The sequence below is a fragment of the Neofelis nebulosa genome, chromosome 16 (genome assembly GCF_028018385.1).
Source record: "Neofelis nebulosa isolate mNeoNeb1 chromosome 16, mNeoNeb1.pri, whole genome shotgun sequence".
NCBI lineage: Eukaryota > Metazoa > Chordata > Mammalia > Carnivora > Felidae > Neofelis > Neofelis nebulosa.
Genome location: NC_080797.1, coordinates 6187013 through 6207739, shown reverse-complemented (window position 1 = coordinate 6207739; position 20727 = coordinate 6187013). Strand labels below are relative to the sequence as shown.

The window sequence follows — 20727 nt, the reverse complement described above, 5'->3', positions numbered from 1 at the left end:
AAAGAGCATGAGTAGTAGCAGGGGTAGAAAGCGAGAAGGAGATGAAATTCAGCTAATATCACTGCCTTCTATATAATCCGCTGACCTTCTATGGTTACTCAGAAGTGTATGTTCCAGACTAGCATTTCTCCAACCTCAAAAGATACCTGAAGGAAGGACTTCCACTCAGTGAATTGTGAAAATATGTATGTTAAAGGACATTTGTTTAAGTGATTCTAGGTTTCAGCGTTAATAAAATAAATGGCAGGTGCGGACCTTTTACGCAAGCTACAGGCTAGAAATTACGTTTATTATTCAATGCTGTCAAGCTCTTTGTTTTCCTGTCTACAAAGTATGAAAACGTGTTGAGAAACCCATGCAATTAGGTGTCTTAGTAACATATCTACATCAAATCCAAGTTGTACTTTGGGCTTTTTATTTGAGTTCAGTTCTACCATAGAAAGAAGTGCAAATGGTTGGAGACAATGGCAAAAAACTGAGTTACAGGGGCAAATGGGTGGTTCAGTCAGTTACGTGTCCGACTCCAGCTCAGGTCATGATCTCGCAGTTTGTGAGTTCGAGCCCCACGTCGGGCTCTGTGCTGACGGCTCAGAGCCTAAAGGCTGCTTTGGATTCTGTGCCTTCTTCTCTGAACCCCCACCCTCTCACGCTCTGTCTCTCTCTCAAATATAAATAAACATTAAACAATTTAAAAAACAGAGTTACAAACTTCAGTATGAAATATTATTCACTCACTGTCTGAGTAAAGCTATGGGACTTTCAGAGGCTCAATTATTCCCCCAACAGCAAGATTAATCTCCTCACAGCAGCTGCAAGAAGAAAATTAATGTCTTACAAGCTCCTTGATGGATGGTTGACTGAACCAGACCATGATCCAATGTCCTATGGGGGATACAAATTATGAAATGAAATGTTCTGGTGGGTTCCTCAAGGTGATGGGAATTAAAAGCAATTTGTCTTCCTCACAGCAGTAGTTAACTAAGAAATCCAGGGGCACCTGGGTGGCTCAGTCGGTTGAGCGTCGGACTTCGGCTCAGGTCATGATCTCACAGTCCATGAGTTCGAGCCCCACGTCTGGCTCTGTGCTGACAGAGCCTGAAGCCTGTTTCAGATTCTATTTCTCCCTCTCTCTCTGACCCTCCCCTGTTCGTGCTGTGTCTCTCTCTGTCTCAAAAATAAATAAACATTAAAAAAAATTTTTTTTAATAAAAAAAAAAGAAGTCCAGACCGCATCCACTCACTTCTGCTCTTTCCCTTCGTAACCCAGAATTCTGTGTCTATTATTAGAACTGAAGGTCACATCACCAAAAAGATCCTAAAAGTGATCACCCTCGAGAGAAAAATGTTCCTCTAAACCTTTATTTAATCTGTTTAAAATGTTAACCTTTGTAACATCAGGAAACACGCTGCCCATGCACTCTTTAAAGGTGAACTTTTTGCTTCTGAATTTCATTTTGTATTATTCAGCAAGTCCCCATTACTTCTTGGCGGTGGGGGTGGAGGGAAGTTGACGATCAGCCTGTTGGGGCAGTTTGGGACTTTATACAACTGAACTGTATCAATGTTAAAAAGTAGATTGCTTTTTTATCTTTAGTTTTTTTTAAATGTTTTAATGTTTATTTATTTTTGAGAGAGACAGAGAAACAGAGCATGAGCAGGGCAGGGGCAGAGGGAGAGGGAGACACAGAATCTGAAGCAGGCTCCAGGCTCTGAGCTGTCAGCACAGAGCCCGATGTGGGACTGGAACTCACAAGCCATGAAATTATGACCTGAGCCGAAGTCGGTGCTTAACCGACTGAGCCTCCCAGGTGTCCCTTTATTTATTTTTGAAAGAGAAAGAGAGATAGAGAGAGAGATAGAGAGAGAGAGAGAGAGAGAGAGAGAGAGAGAGAGACACAGACAGAAACTAGCAGGGGAGGGGCAGAGAGAGAGGGAGACACAGACTCCAAAGCAGGCTCCGGGCTCCGGGCTCCGAGCTGTTGGCACAGAGCCTGACGCGGGGCTCAAATGCAAGAACCATGAGGTCATGACCTGAGCCCAAGTAAGACACTTAACCGACTGGGCCACCAGGTGCCCCAGCAGATTGTTTTTTTTAGATGAAGCTGAAAAGTTCCTCATCCCTGGACCACTTGTTCCATCACAGAAATAACAGTGAGATTTTTGCCTGTGAAGTCTCATCTCTATCACTTCCTGGCTATGTGATGCCCATCAAATCAGTCCTCAAACCTCAGCCTCCTCTCTGGAGAAGGGGGATAATGCCTCTAAGCCCCCTGAGACTGTTACCAAGAGAATACACGTGAGAACTCTAGAATGTTCGATAGATGCTTGTGCTTACAGCTGCATATCTCAACCCCCTGCAACCTTCCTGAGATCCATAAAACTGAATTTTACCCAGCTGTTGATAAGAAAAGATGAGCATACTGCTCAGACCTATTCCAAGCTGTTCTGTGTTGTTTCCGATACTTTGCAATCATGGGTATCACTCTGCCTTCTATCTGTAAAATCAGACGTCCACCCTGTGTAGGCTGGGGTCACGCACTGAAGTGTGGCTTGCGGGAACGATGAAACAGTGGCCACAGGAAACAGGCTGGCATGTGCCAGCACTCTGGGCTAAGACTGAGCCGGCAGGAGTCCAGAGCAGCAGTGAATACAGCCCTGGGAAAGCGGACGTGGAACGCGGTTAGGACAGAACCTCTAGTCGAGTCCCTCAACAACTCCCATCCTGCATATGATCTGAAGAGTAAAATGGCCAGAGGATTTAGTGATTATGAAGAATAAATCCATGGTCTGGGGGAAGAAGGGAGGAGGAGATGGCAAGAGCCTTGGGCGACATGAAGAAAGTTCCAGATGTGATCTTACAAATGGCACGATATCATGTAATACTTAGGTACGTTCCCGAACACAGAACTGCACACTGTCGCGACACACAACCAACGTGCTTTGGTGAAGTAAGTCAACAGATTCGGTGTGTCTGGCCACAAAAACGAATATCTGAGGGACAGGAGTAGAAAGAAACTGCATGAAACTAGACTTAACAGTCATGAATTACGGATTCAACAAAGCAGCGAGCGCGATCATGAAGCAGGATTCCATTGACAGAGTCACCCATCAAAAGAACAGGGAAGCAAGTAAATGCAAATGTAGGGATCGAGTGGGGGAATCAATTGACTAACCTCTGCGTGACAAGATCTGATACATTTCTAGTCAGGGCTACAGTCAGTGCTGTCTCACAACACGGTATTTTTTAAGGCAGGAGCCACAACAAAACCCCCAAGGCTACATACACGCTTTGTGATCCAGTCCCAAGAAGAAGGGGCAGGGGGCTCCTCACCAGCTCGTAACGACCCCACCAGCACAAACTCAGCCTAACATTTTCAAAATGAGAATCGTACTGGGGCGCCTGGGTGGCTCCGTCAGGTCAGTGTCCGACTCTTGATTTCAGCTCAGGTCATGATCTCATGGTCTCATGAGAGATCTCATGATCTCAAACCCTGCACCGGACTCTGTGCTCACAGCACAGAACCTGCTTGGGATCCTCTCTCTCCTTTCTTTCTCTCTGCCCCTCGCCAGCTCGTGTGCGCTCTCTCACACTCCCTCTCTCTCTCAAATAAATAAACTTTAAAAAGAAATTAGATTGATATTTTATAGAGTATTAGAAGTGCGTAAAGGTTCAGGGCACCTGGGTGGCTCAGTCAGTTAAGCATCCAACTTCGGCTCAGGTCATAATCTCACAGTTCATGGGTTCGAGCCCCACATCAGGCTCTGTGCTGACGGCTCAGAGCCTGGAGCCTGCTTCTGATCTGTGTCTCCCTCTCTCTCTGCCCCCTTCCCCGCTTGTGCTCTGTCTCTCTGTCTCTCAAAAGTAAACATTAAAAAACAAAAAGTGCTTAAAGGTTCATTAAGTTGAAGTCCTACTCACCTAACTAAATACCACAAGTGCGTGAGGACTGTGCCAGACCCCAGAAAGTATCTGATCCAAGCCCAGCTCCAGTACCGCCCACTGCCCTAACTCCCTGCCCTACGTCAGGCAGTGGAAGAACTGGAAATGACAGAAGTGACAACCTTCAGCAGGACGCAAAATACCCAGAGGCCGAAAGAAGACACGTGATCCCAAGACCATCCGAGACCGTGCAGTTTCTACAAACAACTCTGGATAACGAGATTCGATAAAAGAAAGAATTTCTATTATACCTATTTATTTCCACCTGGGTTGTACTGGGGGTTCTGGAGGAGGACGAGTAAATGCTTATATTAAATGCAGATACATCTGATGACAGAAATAAAGTTTCAAAAGGGGGATGGTGGCGGGGGGAACACCAAGGGAGTTCAGAGTCAACAAGAGGAAGAACTTAACCCACGGTAGAGGGTTAATATTCAGAACTCGGCTGATTTGCCAGGTGCTTAAAGAACAGAAACTCTAAGAAAGGAAATATGGGATTCACATACAACAGCCATAAATATACATACGTATATAAAAAGTACGAGATTCGCCCCTTAACTGAGGAATGGTGAGTGCTGGAAATTAATACGCAGACTCTCACGGTTATACATTAAACATTGAGCAATTAGCTTACTGCTAATGTATGGCAATTAACTGAAGATCAGAACCTAAGCCTGTCGTCCTCTTATCTATTCCAATTCGATATTTATTCGTCGGCTAAAACCCCAAAGTGTTTGCTCCTACCTCTCTGAAGAGTGCACCATAAAACTGAACAATGTACGGGCAGTCACTACTGCGCATTACTACATCCAAATCCATAAGAAGTTGTTTTTGTTCTTTTTCATCCACTGTTGACCGAATTCTCTGGAAAAGAATGACAAAAGATGTCATAAACACATAAAACAACTTTAGAAACCTGAGAACAAAGGCTACCACAAGACTGAAAATTTATAAGCAAATGTCATAAATGCTAACCAGACATAAAAAATGATCATCTTCCTTAGACTTTACAAGAACAATTTTTATCACAGAAAAACAAAATAGCACTTAGGAGATTTTGTTTTACGTATTTATGTTTTTTGGGGTTTTTTTTTTCTGTTTTTTTTTTTGAAGCAAAACAGCACTTAAGAACTTCTTTAAAGGACACAGGACTTTTTAACCACAAGCATCCACTAATGACGTTGGAAGTTATATAACAAAGTTCCTAGCAGTGAAAATTAACCCTCACATGCAAATATAAAGAAAACCACAATGAGCGAGACTTTAAGCAGTTCTCGTGTGAACAATCATGAGCTTCACATCCTCATTCATGAGAGCTGGAAAAAGAGTCCAGCCCCAAATCCTAGACTGCAATAGTCCCCCTTTGCCACACTTTCTGGTGCATTAAGAACAAAAAGTTTTGGGGTGCCTGGGTGGCTCAGTCGGTTAAGCGTCCGACTCCGGCTCAGGTCATGACCTTGCGGTTCGTGGGCTCGAGGCCCGTGTCGGGCTCTGTGCTGACAGCTCAGAGCCTGGAGTCTGTTTCAGATTCTGTGTCTCCCTCTCTCTCTGCCCCTTGTCCACTTGCATGTGCTCTCTCTCTCTCAGAAATAAATAAACATTAAAAAAAAAAAAAAAAAAAAAAGAACAAAAAGTTCTACCTGACTCTCTACCCCAGGAGTCAGAATGTAGGGTTAGTAATAACATATGGAAGAAAAATCTAAAAATGAAAAAACGAGGGCTCTTTGTCTATCCCTAAACTGGTGAGGCCCTCTTCTTATACACGGCAGACCTGGGGTATATCCCTAATCCACCTGTAGGACTTCTGTGCCAAATTCTAAAAGACTGCCTCGAAAACTTAGCGCCCCCACCTCCCACCACATAATGGTATGTACATGGACATGTCTGGAGGGACCGTTCCCACTGCACTAGCGAGACAGGAAAGAATCAAGTTCAGAAAGCGTAAAACATGAATAATGAGGTTATAGTTTAACATCGAGGCATGCAAACGTTTTTCTCATCAAGAAGTTCACAAGATCACAACGCACCGCTCTGTACAACGTATAGTACATACTTACAAGGCAAGTTAGTATATCAAAAAATACACAACGTGGCATTTTGTCTTCCAAAGACTTCAAAGTATCTGTCCTCAATGTTCTTGAAAGGGATGAAGGCAGACAATTAAATCCTTGAGCCCATTTTACAGAAGAGAAGCCAGAGGCACAGAGAGGTACAAAAGACGTATTCCATGTAACATGACAATAAGCGGTTGTAGAAGGAATAGAAGCAGCTTCTTTCGTTTTCCTCTCTCCCCACTAAATGAGACATTCCATATACTCCCCACACAAACAAATTTCATTGTGCTACTTAAAATCTATAGCCCGTTAGCTACAGTACTTGATAGCAAATAGAATTTACTCACTCCCATACATCTCATATATACGGATTTACTTAAAATTTTTACATTGGATATTAACTGGCCAGATAAACAAGAAATAAATATGAAAAATGAAAAACAATGACAAAATAAGGCTGATACTTGTAAAATTAAGAAAAGTTTCCTTCTTTCATTTCTATATTTTATGGACTATTAGATGATCAGAGTTTGGGGGTAATTTTTTTTTTAATCAACATCAGGATAACGTTTGCTCACAAAGTATGTTTGTAAAAAGTCAAAACAGCCCAGAGATATCATTTGTTATCAGTTGAAAACCATGACATGGATAATTCTGGTAAACATTTAAGTTACATTTTATTCCTGTTTTTTAAAAAAAGTAACTTAAGGCGGCTCAGTCGGGGGAGTGTGCAGCTCTTGATCTTGGGGTTGTGAGTTCAAGCCCCACATTGGGTGTAGAGTTTACTTAAAAAAAAAAAAAAAAAAAAAGAACGTTAAAAGAATAGCTGTGAAAATACTCGTTTGGGGAAGGCAATTTTTTAACATTTTTAACATTTTTAACATTTTTTAAAAGAAAAAGAGCTGGTGATCAGAGACAAATGGGGGACGAAAAAGGAGATGATACTCTGGGGGAGATGTCCATCAACTAAAGGATTCTCCCTTTAAGGTTTAAAAAGGCTTTAAAGGTTTTAAAAACTTTTTTCTGTTTTTGCCTGTATGGATATACGGACAAGTATAAACACACTCACACTCACAAGACACTCTTGTAAAAGATGCCCTCTTTGCTAGATTCTTTTCCTGAGTTGGTTATACAGTTTTCTAAGTTTCCAATTTGTACAGCTGTTTGCATTTCGACTATGGGAAATCACATTACAGCCAAAACCTCGAGAGTTACTCTGACTGGCTCTTGAGGACCAATTTCTAAAAATACTGCTGTAGCTACAGCAAGGACGCCTGGAGGCCTCACGGAAGCCCCAGCATCGGACTGGTATCTCCTTCTCAGTCCTGGACAGGATTCCCGTGAGCCAGAATGGAGAGAGTTCCTGGCCCTGCTCTAACGTTTGAGCTCATCGGCATGGCAGTAAAACCGACTCGTCTGAAAGCTGTTCTTTAATGCCACCACTGGTACAAAATAGAACACGGGGCTGCTGTGTGTGGCCTGCCGGCCCCCCAGGAAATAGATTCCGCTCCTGGATGCTTGTCAGCGGGTGAACACCTCTTCACGCTCTCTGAACATCTGGCCCGTGGGGCAGGCAGTAGGTACAAGAGTAGCTGATGATAACACGTCGGGACTGTTTGGGACTGAGTAAGCAGGACCTAACTCTTAATTATACGTAAGTTTCAGGATTCTACTGCAACATTTGTTATATGGGAATACTTAATAAAATAAACTCATCCAAAAGTCCTAAAGGACTCAAAAAGGGGGATTAACCACTCACACACCTACAATAGTGGTCGCTTCAAATCAATGATTTTTAACTCAATAATTGAATAAATGTTCACATTGGAGAATACTTAACAGCGATCAATGATTAACAATAGCCAGTGAGAGAACAGTTAATAAGAGTCACGACCAAAGACAGCCTTTCTAATAGAACAAAACAATGTGTACGGGTAAGAGTTCTACCACTGGAGGTAAGTACAGCCAAGATTCTCAAATATTCAGGCAGAAAATCACAGAAAACTGAAGACATGAACGAACCCCCCTTCCCTTCAGGAAACTGTCCTTGGGAGCTCCCCTCTCATTGCCACACGGGATGCTGCCTGATTCATGGATTGCTTCATAAAGCCAATTAGATCTTCAAATTAAAGACAGAGAGAAAAAAAAAGCTTTTCTTAATGGAGGGGGATGGAAAATAAAAGCACAAAGGCGTTGCCAATGTATCCGTAAAAATCTCCCCTAATTAGAATGTTCAGAAATCAAATGTATTGATAAGTGTCTTCAGTCACAGAAAATTTTCATTCATGCCATAAATTTAAAAGTTAGATAAGACTGGGGCACCTGGGTGGCTCAGATGGTTGAGAGCATCCAGCTTGATTTCAGCTCGGGTCATGACCTCACGGTTCGTGGGTTCGAGCCCCACGTCAGGCTCTGTGCTGACAGCGTGAAAGCCTGCTTGGGATTCTCTCTCTGCCTCTCTCTGGCCCTCCTCTGTTCGTGTGTGCTCTCTCTCTCTCTCATAAGAAATAAATAAGCTTCAAAAAAAAAAAAGTTAGAGAAGACTAAAGTTTACTTGAGTTCGGAAAACCTTTTTTTCCCTCTCATAAAAAATAGAGTGGAAAAGCTCACACAAAACCACAAAACATTTAAGAAAATCATCTCAAGAACCTTAACGTTTTTTTTTTAACGTTTCATTTTCAACCAAATACCAGAATTCATTAAAATCACTCCTGCCTTCATTATTGAGCTCTTTTACTTGTCACTATTTTCTTAACCTAACTTAAGTTATTACATGTTCTCAGGACAAATGCAACTGTACTTTTTGAAAACTGAGCCACACTGCTTTTCCAATAATGAGGTATTTTCAAATCATTGCAAGTTTTACCTTATTTGGAACAAAATGTAGAGAAGACACTTAAAATCCAAACAAGAGTGACTACCCTACGTGAAAAAGCCATTTTCCACAGTGAAGAAATTTATATACTTGAAGCTAAAAAAATATTAAAAATTTTTTTTTCATGTTTATTTATTTTTGAGAGAGAGAGAGACTGTGCGGGGAAGGGGCAGAGAGAGAGAGGGGAAGACACAGAATCGGAAGCAGGTTCCAGGCTCTGAGCCATCAGCACAGAGCTCAGTGTGGGGCTCGAACTCACCGGCCGTGAGATCATGACCTGAGCCAAAGTCAGACGCTCGACTGACTGAGCCACCCAGACGCCCCTAAAAAAATATTTTAAAAATTGTCTTCTAAATTTGTATTCAAGGTTGTTTTACACTCCACACAAGAGGAGGCAGATGCCAATAAAAACAGCACATAGCCACAGAGCGGCAATGCCCAAATGACCCCAGCGAAAAGTCTTTCGGTGACCCAGAAAAGGGATGCGCTGACTGACCAGTTCTCCATTGTTACGACTGTTAGGGTTGTACGTGGTTCTTATCCAATTAAAAAGACAAAAGTCCACAGAGCTTCACTTTCCTAAAACCTCCAATCCAACTCATGCCACTGGCGGGGGCCTGTGAATGATGCTGTAGTGATAGTTAACAGGTTCCAAAGGACAAGGTAAAAGTTTCAGCTCAAAATCATCCTCTTGCCCTCTCCTACCTCGTGCATAAAACACAACAGTGTCCACTCTGAGGACAGTGCCGATCCACGGCAACAGAAACATCTAGAAGTTGCTGAAAGGTCGCTTTCCTTGTGCCTGTGCAACGTGATGTCTGGAAGTCATTGGTAAATCTAAATGTTGACAGCTTATACGTGTCCTTCGTTTGGAATGCCTCAATGTGCGACCATTTAAATTTAAGGCATAAATACTCCTCTACTGATAGCGAACAGCTATTTCAATGTGGCGTCCTTCCAGATGGCCTCTAAATACACCGGGACCTTCACACGGACACGATTCTCGCCCGTTAACTCCAAACGCTGCCAGCCCCACTTCCCCCTCGCAGTGTGCTGCTTCTCCTCAGGGGTAAGTGACTAGGGATGAAACTAACAGCAGTAAGTGGGAAGAACTTTCCAGTAGATTAAGACCGGTTGTTATAATGCAAAGGGATTGTGGGAACTATTAAAAACCTATGTTCACTCAAGGAGCAGGGGTGGGGGGTGGGGGCCGAGAAGCAAAGAAGATAGAGGAAAACACTCTCAGAGAAAGTGCTTTCACCCCTTAGAGATATGAAGACGTGTCGTTTCTGCTTGTTTCTCTTCCTGTCCTACATTTATTCTCAGGAACAAGGAGAGGGGTAGGAGGAAAGGGTGTGACGGCGGCCCAGTCGCTGTTAGGGGATGCGGCTAGGACGGCTCAACTGTGGCAAAAAGAAAAGGGAAAAAGGTTAGCAACACAAAGGCCAAGGGACAAGCCACAGAAGAAGCGAAGGAAGAAAGGCCCACAGGGTTGGTCCTCAGAAGGTCACCAAGGAGCACTGTGCCTGGGTGCTGACTAAATACCCAGCTGGCAGTGATGCTTACACTCATTCTGACTCAGAGCGAACACTTACAGCCCCATGTCAGACTTCTCAAAGCCATCTCAGTTGCCAGAGAGGCTGGACATACACCACTGGGGACTGCGCAGAGGTTTGCCTCAAAATGGCCCAGTCTGCATCTGCCTGTGTTCCGGTGACATGGGTTCTTCCTGCCAACTCAAGCTAGCAGAAAAGGCTACAGACAGACGACAAGCTCCACCTCTTGGACAGTCTGTGTGTATGGCGAGGGAAGGCCCTCTGGGTTACCGGATCCCAGTCCTGCTCAGAGAAGGGGAAAACAGCTCATCATATTCTCGAAAGACGCAGAATAAAGTGAGATTGATGACAAGTCATATGTGCTCTTGATTAAAAACAGCAGCTCCCCAATGTGTGGGACAGATGTTCGTTCCTAGGATTGGATCATTCCAGACAAAAAAGATAAAAGTCATCTGCAAAGCAACCAGGAGTCGAGAACTGAGGAGTCCAGGAATGAACTTTTACAAAGACAGACTTAAAAATAGCAACATAGTCAAATAAACTTGCCAAATATCTACCAATTCTAACCGATATTCTTTTCTTGTTTTTGTTTTGAAATAGAGAAAATATGTATGGGGGGAATGAGATGAGGGGACACAGAAGAAATGGGGTAATTAATGTGGCAAGGCATGACCGCTAGGCCCCAGCAGATAAGGCCTCCCAAATTCTCAAACAAAATCTTGTCAGGTTTTTGTAGGGCTCGGGTGAGGGTCCCGAGGGCAGTATAACAAGGTCATTAAGGGTAAGGTCAGTGACTCATACCCCTGCTGCACATGTTCATCTCCAACTACCTAGAAGAAGTTGGAATAAAGTACGAGTATTTAAAAGTGAGAGAAGTGAGTTCCCCGATGGGAAATTAGGGCACGGATACAATGAGACTCCGCAAGGAGATGGGCTCCATCACTGTACGAGAAATGAGTGGATAGCTTCAAAGACGATCTGGGTGTTGATTAAGACAATCTGACATGATGGGCACCTGGGTGGCTCAGTCGGTCAGGCGTCCGACTTCGGCTGAGGTCATGATCTCACAGTTCGTGGGTTTAAGACCCGCGTCAGGCTCTGTGCTGACAGCTGGGAGCCTGGAGCCTGCTTCGGATTCTGTGTCTCCCTCTCTGCCCCTCCCCCACTCATGCTCTGTCTGTCTGTCTCTCTCTCTCTCAAAAATAAATTAAACATTAAAAAAAAATTTTTTTTTAAAGACAATCTGACAAAGTGTCACTTTCAATTTGTCACCAATCCAAACTAGAGCACCAGAAGGTATATACTCTTCAGCAAAGCCGTGCAGGGTCTGTGATCACTGGCAAAAAGCTGAAACTCCAATGACTGTGACTGTGGCTCACTCCTACACATAATCACTGATCACCAACCAATGTTACCAAAAGCATGAGCATTCTGTATTTCAAGAAACTGCCAAACAACAACAAAAACAACAACAACTACCAAATGTCTTGCCAGAGTGATATGATAGCTAGACCAACCACTTCCAGGACAAAAACGAAACCCAAAGCTCCTTGTGTTGACCGTCTGTACCAAGTGGACATTGATAAATATCAGCCACACAGAAATCTTAGAACTGATGCACGAGCAAACAGATCACGTGGGATCTTAGGTGAGACTCCTCTCCACAGGAACTATTCCATTTGAAATCAAAGGAGGTGGGGCACCTGGGTGGCTGAGTCAGTTAAGCATCCGACTTTGGCTAGGTCACGATCTCACAGTCCACGAGTTCGAGCCCCGCATCAGGCTCTGTGCTGACAGCTCGGAGCCTGGAGCCTGCTTCGGATTCTGTGTCTCCCCCTCTCTCTCTGCCCCTCCCCCACTTGCACTCTTTCTCTCTCTCTCTCAAAAATAAATAAAACATAAAAAAAGTTTTTTAATAAAATCAAAGGACGAAAAGAACAAGGATTATCTTAATTGATATAGCTGTGATATTTTGAAAATGTGTCCCGTTCCTGGAATCACAAATGCCAATACTGCTACGCCATAAATGCATTCCATTTGTTAAGCGTTCCTTGCAAAGAACCCTCCTATGATTAGCGTCTGTGGGTAAAATATGAAAGGGGGGTCCACTGCAGTCAGCAACCTAAATCAGTGACGCAGGGGATGGGAGATAGGATCGCAGTCAGATCCCCCAAGTGCCCCAGTGGATCCTTACAAACACGCTGCTTTCCCAACAGAAATGTCCAGAATTCAGTTCCAATACAAAGGGTGGAAAACCCCAGAAACCACGGCAGCACGTCAACGTGCTATTTATTATCCCCTTTGGGCCACACTTTCATTTTCTTAAGTCCAAAACAAAGACTCCATGTTCCACAGCTGCAGCAAGGCTCCTCCCTGCTACCCAGGTTCATCCTTGGCTGCTGGAATCTTCTGAATCGATCACATACAAAAATGCCCACTGTGTCACTCTCACAATGCCATCACTAACGGCATGAAGGCAGACAGCAACATTAGCCGAAACAAGTTAAAAAAGGCAAGTATTTGGAATGCCGATCACAGATGCAAAATTGGTTTTCACGTCAAAGAGTAACAGATAATAAGTGTGCCTGTTAAATCAATTGTTTTAAATTAGGAAGACGTGTTTCTACCAGGGCAGGAAGAAAGAATACTAATTCTTAATTGCCAAATCATCCAAGCCTTTAGAAGCAATTTAATGAACTCTCAATTGTCTCTTGATCAAATTAATTAGTTAATAGTAGTACCTCCTATTCTCCTCACTGAAGAGACTGAGGCCCAAGCAATTCCTTGTACATATCCTCTCTGATGTGTCACCAGAGAACTGGGGAGATCGGTTCCAAAAATATATGGAGTATTTATTACGTCATGGGCAGGGCTGCCCCGAGGGCAAGGTTAATGGGACAAGCTGGACGTGTCTTGATCACCGGCTTCCTCTTTACTGATGACATCATCCACGTATAAAGAGCACAGCCGTAGCGCTAACATTTTACAAGGGCCGAAAGATCATCGGTGACAAGTGACAGGTCATTACTTCCATACCCATGACACCGAAGTGCGACGCAAGTGGAAATGACGTACCACCAACATCCGGGGCATGACCGTAAGACAAAAGCAACAAAAATGACAGAACGCTTGCAGGAGGCATATCAAATAGGGCGTCAGATGGTCCTCATTTAGACTAAGGGGTGGAAGACAGGTTCTTCTCCAAACTGCGACACAGGCTGAGCTACAGATTCCAAAGGTTTCCTCAGAGCTCACGAGCCCAGAGCATCCTTCCAATATTGGCAGGCACGGGGTTGCCATCCCCTATCCCTTACATCAGCCAGAACAGTGCTATTTAGTCTATATTATTGATTGGAGTCTACATACGATGCTATCAACAGAAAGAACCCATGGAGGAAAACCGCTAGGAACAAAAGGAACATGTCTATGTGAGGGGTTCCAAGCTACACAAGGCGAGTTCAAAACCAAGCTGACCGGGGGGCGCCTGGGTGGCTCGGTCGGTTGAGCGTCTGACTTCGGCTCAGGTCACGGTCTCATGGTCCGTGAGTTCGAGCCCCGCGTCGGGCTCTGTGCTGACAGCTCGGAGCCTGGAGCCTGTTTCCGATTCTCTGTCTCCCTCTCTCTCTGCCCCTCCCCTGTTCATGCTCTGTCTCTCTCTGTCTCAAAAATAAATAAACGTTAAAAAATTAAAAAACAAAAACAAAAACCAAGCTGACCGGAGGGCAGTCCTGCCACAGCCTTTGGATCTGCCCACCTCTGTTAGCACTTTTCACCTGGAACACCGTGACATTCAAGCAACGCTAGGAACATACCGTAACATGGCTCCAGCAGCCACGGATTGCTTAATTAAGCCACAGGATGTAGCCAATCAAAGAAGAGTGGAAGGCCCTGGAATCCAGTCCCAATTCAAAACCAGGCAGCCATGACGTCTGCATTCCACATGTGATCTGGAAAATCAAACACTAGCACTCTGGCCTTCCAACATGCGGTAGAATTGCCTAACCAAGTGCTCTACACCGTCGGAAAGGAGCTTTGCAAATGTAAGGCCACTCCCGTCAACTATCATTCCAGCACTTTGGGAACAGTGTGCGAGACCAATGTTTAAGGACTACGGTGAATCTCCTCCAGTGAGCCTCACAGTTCCTGCCAAAATTATTCAGTAAGGGAACTTCTGGTAGAAGTGGCAAGGTGTCCACAGGGGCCGAGCCCCACGTTGCCATACTTCCAGCACTGTCTGCGTGGGGGAGGCCTACCTAGGGAGCAGATGCAAGCACCACCCAGCCCCAAGGCTGGGGAGGGCGGGGGCCCTCTGGTCCTTCCCACCAGGCATGAGGGTTAACCTAGGTCTCAACTGTACATCAAGGACACTGAAGGTGAGATCCAAATACCAAGGAGAAGCAGGAATCGAGATCAGGTTACCAGCCTAGGATGGACCGGGACGACTGAAACGGATACACCAGTAGAGTTGGAACAGTAGAGGAAAAACTCTGAGGGAGGGTTGAAAGAACAAGAAGAGCCAGGCCCATCCTCGAGAAAGGGGAAACGCCTGAAACCCTTCAGTCCAAGGTCACGTTGCTAACTCAGTGTGGCCTAAGCACCTAATCTGAGACAGCCAGTCCGTCTTTCTGAGTTGCACAGACGAGTTCTCAGGTTGAAGGCTGGATGCTCTTCGTAGTATCATCCCTGACAACCTTGACCGGACACGTTCCCATCCCCACCTACCTGCCTGCCATCGGTTTCATCCTCCCACGAGAGGTCAGCCTCGCTCAACGGTCAAGCCTCTAACAAACAACTCCACTGCCCTCCGTCTGCAGGGGCATCGATCCCCTTCGATCCCTTGACAACCTGAGGCTGTCATACCACTGCATTCCAGCCCACGGGCCTGAACTCTTTCTAACTCTTCACTCCTGTGTCCCCAGATTTGCTCAGACATGCTGATTCAGATCATCTGAGGACCTGACTCTGCTGGGTGTTTCTCCCAGACGTGAGTTTCTCTAACCCCAGCCCAGAAACCTAATGCCGATGCCAATGCCTTCCTCAAACATTTGATCTGAATGTTGGGCCTTTCCCCATTACAATTAGCCCCGGAAGGGAGCTAACCAGACACCTGCTTTACTCTTAGAGGACAGGGTCTGTGTGGGTCTCATTTTTTTCATGGTTATTCCAACATCATGCGAAATGGGGTATTAAATAAATGTCATTTGCCGAAGATGCTGATTGAAGCCTGAAGTACCCTACCAGAGCCGAAGGTGGTCCCTCCTGAGCTTTAGGAGACCCGGTGGCCAGGACAACGGCTTTGCCCTGGGCAGCCCCGTGACTCAGTCATTCAGGCGACAAGACAAACCAGCTGTATCACTCCCTGTCACAGAAGAGGAAGACCTTTTCCCCACGAGCGTGCGATTAAAACTGAAGGGTCAAGATTTTCCACATCTTAGGTCCTAATGCCGAACCTCAATGGCAGCTTCAGGAACTGTCCTCGGGCCAAAGGTCAAGAAATTGTTGGCGTGCCTGGGTGGCTCAGTAGGATAAGCATCCAAGTCTTGATTTCGACTCAGGTTACGATCTCCCTGTCATGAGATCGAGCCCCACACCCAGCACGGAGGCTGCTTGGGAAGCTCTCTCCCACTCCTTCTGTGCCTCCCACCCCACACACACGCACAGGTGCCCTCTCTCTTTCCCTCTCAAAAAAAAAAAAGAGAAATTGTTGTATGTACAACTCTTACACATGCTGTATGCTACCTTGCTGAGTTTGATTTATTATATCTTAGCTGATTTTTAGATTACGTCTTGGAGATGACCGTTTCTACTAACTAACAGGTCTTTTCAGACACTTCTTAGAGGTGGCAAAATAAACTTGGGGAAGGGCTCCCTCAAAACTAAAACTCAGGGGCGCCCCTGGTTGGCTCAGTTAGAAGACCATGTGACCCTTGATCTTGGGGTCGTGAGTTCAAGCCCCACATTGGGCTTAAAATAATTTAAAAAACCAAAACTAAAAATGAGGAATAATGATAATAAAACCAGGCTAATACCACAGTCCACTTTTGTACAGAACTGCAAATAGGTCTTAAGGATGACTTATTTCCAACATAAGCTTAGTATCTACTAGGTTAACCCCTCCATATTCCCCAGTGCATAGTAAAACACTAGTATAGTGCATTTCTCATTTTACCAACAACCAGGGAAAACTCACAGGAGTGCAAACCACTGTCTCCCACTCTTTTAAATTTCTGTAGTCCTATCTCAAGGCTAAACACAGAGAGCGCTTAGTAATCAGGCTGTCTACGTCAGACCTAATGTCTTGATCACATACTGCCCCTGGGTGTTTGCTCTTGTCCATCTGTCCACGTGCCTACGTGATAAGGAATACACTCACTCAGGTGTGATGAAAGGCTAAGCTTTTTCAGAGAGACCCACAAGATGCACATTTAAAAACTGCAGTGGCTGGGGCGCCTGGGTGGCTCAGTCGGTTGGGCGTCCAACTTCAGCTCAGGTCACGATCTCGCAGTCTGTGAGTTCGAGCCCCGCGTCGGGGTCTGGGGTGATGGCTCAGAGCCTGGAGCCTGCTTCCGATTCTGTGTCTCCCTCTCTCTCTGCCCCTCCCCCGTTCATGCTCTGTCTCTGTCTCAAAAATAAATAAACGTTAAAAAAAACATTTTTTTTTAAAAACTGCAGTGGGAGGCAAACACCAGTCTGCAAATTGGTATCAAACTGTCATGTATGTGAATGGAAAAACCCTCTTCCAGTATCATATGACGTCATGGAATCCAATGGTACGCCCCACTGATAGGTCGGTTGATAACGTCACATCACCACCTTCCCCACACTAAACGGACCCACTTGCTCAAGAATTCAAGGTGATGGGGAGCCTGGGTGGCCCAGTCGGTTCAGCGTCAGACTTCAGCTCAGGTCAGGATCTCACGGTTTGTGAGGTCGAGCCCTGAGTTGGGGCTCTGTGCTGACAGCTCGGAGCCTGGAGCCTGCTTTGGATTCTGTGTCTCCCTCTCTGTCTGCCCCTCCCCTGCTCGCTCTCTCGCTCGCTCGCTCTCAAAAATAATAAAAACATTTAAAAAATTGAAAAAAAAAAGAATTCAAATTGATAAACACGGGGCACCTGAGTGGCTCAGTCGGTTGAGCATCCGACTTCAGCTCAGGTCATGATCTCGCGGTCCGTGTCTCCCTCTCTCTCTGCCTCTCCCCCACTCACATTCTGTCTGTCTCTCTCTCAAAAATAAAGAAACATTAAAAAATTAAAAAGAACTCAAGGTGATAAACAAACGGAGACAGTACCAACTGATAGGTATAGATGTGAGAGTTACCCATCTGGAGGTCCCATGACCCCCTCCAAGTATTTCTTAAGAGCTGGGATTTTCAAAGCCACTCCAACAGGGGCTCTCAAAATAAGGTCAAATTACAAACAGCGGACAACAACTTCCTATTTTCACTCTTAAATGCCTTCAAAACTTGAGTGAGCACTACACAGTTTCAAAAGTTCTCAAATTAAGAAAAGCTTCCTTCAAGTCACAATGAAGCAAGTACCTTCTTTATTTCCCTTGAAAACCTACTGACTGTGGCTGAAGTGAACACAGATTACTAAAACAGATTATGATAACGGTCAACATAGTAAAACGCATGGAGTGCAGGCTGAAAATCGCAGGACATAATTATTTAAAAGGTCTTTCCCTAGTACCTGGAAGAAAGTTTAGAAGCTTTAGTTACATAGGATAGCTCTCCCTTAAGACCCAGCCAAGTAAAAGCAAGTGTCATGCACGGACAGCATACAGAAGAGCAGTGCAACACTCATCCAGAAAAATCTCAATAAAATGACTTCCCACTTCCATTGCAGGGGCACAAAATAAACATAGAGGAATCATTTCACGTTCCAAGAAGACTACCAGTTTATTTCAAGAGATAATCCAAAGCAGAGGGCATAGCCTATGTGTCTTTAGAGGTCTACAGTTCACGTGCAAGATTTTGCAGACGTATGCAGCATCCTAAGAAAAAGGCCCACAGTCGTCATCACAATGCAAAAGAACAATGACCAAAAACGAGGTGAAGAACCATTCAAGTTTTCCCCATCATGAATTTCTCATCGGTTTGTATGACCCCACAAAGAGAAAAGCTCAACAGTGAAGGAGGCAAAAACAGTTAGAGTAACATTTTGCTCACAGTAAACTTTAACACAGAGAGCATCTTCTATTAATGTGATGCGAATCCCCTCCCAAAAGTCAATTACGACACTGAGGCGCCTAGTCAATCAAGCCACGTTGAAAAAGTCTCCAAACAGGCGTTTCAACAGGAAGATGATTAGCCGACACTGTCTGCAAACCCATTCTCCATTGTGTAAACTGAGGCATTGACTGCTTCCGTAAGAATTGTAACTCGGATCCCCTTTTGCCTTTTTCTTTTTAAACCGCCACCCCCAACACTGTCCGTTTTCCAGTAACATCTGAGACACAGCGAACATCTGCTCGACATCTAAACAAACAAACGGCCACGTTACAACTACGCGGGCCCCACAGGAGTCGGATGGACGGCATCGATGCGTAACAGGCACCGACGTCAGCCCGCCAAGGACAGCCTGTGGGGCCGATCTCCACTCCGGGCCACGCTGCCGTCTTCTTCACATGAACGTATTAGGTGGCAGACACTCCCAGCAAGGACGGAGTGTGACGGCATTATCACGAGGTACGCATTTCGAGTCCAGCTTTCGAACCGGGGAACAGGGCAGTACTGGGTGGAGATGAGAAAACAAACAGAAGCCGAGCCGGTCAGGGCCGAGTAAGGTTGAGGTTAGTGGCAACAGCATGTGCGTGGTTTCCAGGAAACCTTCAGTGAGACTGCTGTTAGCCCTAGCCCCGCACCTTGCCCAACCCAGTGTGCTGCCTCTTCGTCCAGCTCCCCGCCTGGCTCGGTGCAGCACTGCCCTGCTCCCAGGGGTGCGGCCGCCCAGCCTGAACTCACCTTGGCAGCGGAAGGGCCTGGAGTTGAAAACACGTTAGCACATCATGCCAAGAGCGCAGCGAACATGCGCACTTCACACCCTCGGCGCTTCCGGAGGGGCGGGAAACACATGCCACCGGCCAGACAGCCTCGGGACGATTCACACCCTCGAAGGATTTGGAGAAACGGTTTTACAAACACCCACGTTCGCCACACAAGCCGGGAGAGGACAGAACAACAGTGGAGTGACTGCACCAGGAAGTTGCACCTAATGGCTGAAAGCACCGGAAAAAGAAGGACGGGCGTCACCTACTTTAACTGCCATTATCTGCCCACTTGGTTTGTGGACCATTTTGTTGACGGAACCGTAAGCTCCTCGTCCGATTTCTCCAAGGTCCTTCAAGTCCTCCGCGGTGAAATCCCAGTGCTGCTCAGGAGAGATCTTCAGTTTTCCCGACGATTCGATGCTGTGTGTTCTCAGCCTCTCTCTGTTAAAATACCGGGAAGCAATTGTGCCACATTTTAAACAGGTTTGGACTTTTTTTCTGATAGCTAGCACCGATGAACGCGTGGGAAAAAAACACGGTCTGACCTCCAGGGTTTTGGAGGGGTTTTTTTTTTGCTTTGTTTTGTTTGTTTTGTTGTTGTTGTTGTTGTTTTTAGTGGGTTGTTTTTGTTTGTTTTTGTTTTTTGTTTTTTTTTGCATTGTCTTCTTTTTTTGACACACTGACTTCATTAAGGAAGGCCTAAATTTAGGGAGTCAATGATCATAGCTTTAAGAGGATTCAGAAAACCAAGGTTCCATTGACTGAAGAAAGTAATTCTATAGACTCGTGAGAGCTTTCTCAAACCTTTGCAAAACTGCATTCTTAAATGCAGACGCCCAGGAGTGACAGACCTCATTTCCAGAAAGTTCTTATCCAACCTTACCCGACATTAATACTCCAGGCCCTCAACCTGTGGCACAGGCACTCCCAAACTTTGGTGCACATTAGAATTTCCTGGCGAGATTCTTAAAATCTGGATGCCCAGGTTACCATCTCATAGCAATTAAATCAGAGTATCTGGGGGCAGGAGTCCGAAAGATCCAGTATTTTTAAAGATCCCAGGTGACTCCAGCAGAGTTTGGGAACTAACACCTTACCATACTGCCCTGTCCCTGTTTATGCCATGCTGGGGTAGGGGATCAGTTACATAGATAGCCAGCAGGCACTAAGAGAAAAACTGTCATGTATTATTCAAACTTGAACCTCTCAGTCTTTGTTCACAGATATAGCAACGAGGTGAAAACAAATGATTCATGGACAAAAGGACCCACTCCTTACAGATTTTCATTACATTCTAAAACCATCTCCAAAATTC

General features: G+C 45.2%; 1 protein-coding gene across 3 annotated transcripts in view; it reads right to left on the bottom strand.

Moving 5' to 3' along the window:
- The window catches only part of MAP2K4 (mitogen-activated protein kinase kinase 4), a 138063-nt gene that overhangs the window by 49209 nt on the left and 68127 nt on the right, over positions 1-20727 (bottom strand). For all 3 annotated transcript variants that reach the window (XM_058704823.1, XM_058704824.1, XM_058704825.1), the window contains 2 exons: positions 19679-19853; positions 4685-4804 (listed from right to left, as the gene is read on the bottom strand). In XM_058704823.1, coding sequence (XP_058560806.1) covers positions 4685-4804; positions 19679-19853 — 295 coding nt within the window. The remainder of the gene's footprint in view (positions 1-4684; positions 4805-19678; positions 19854-20727) is intronic.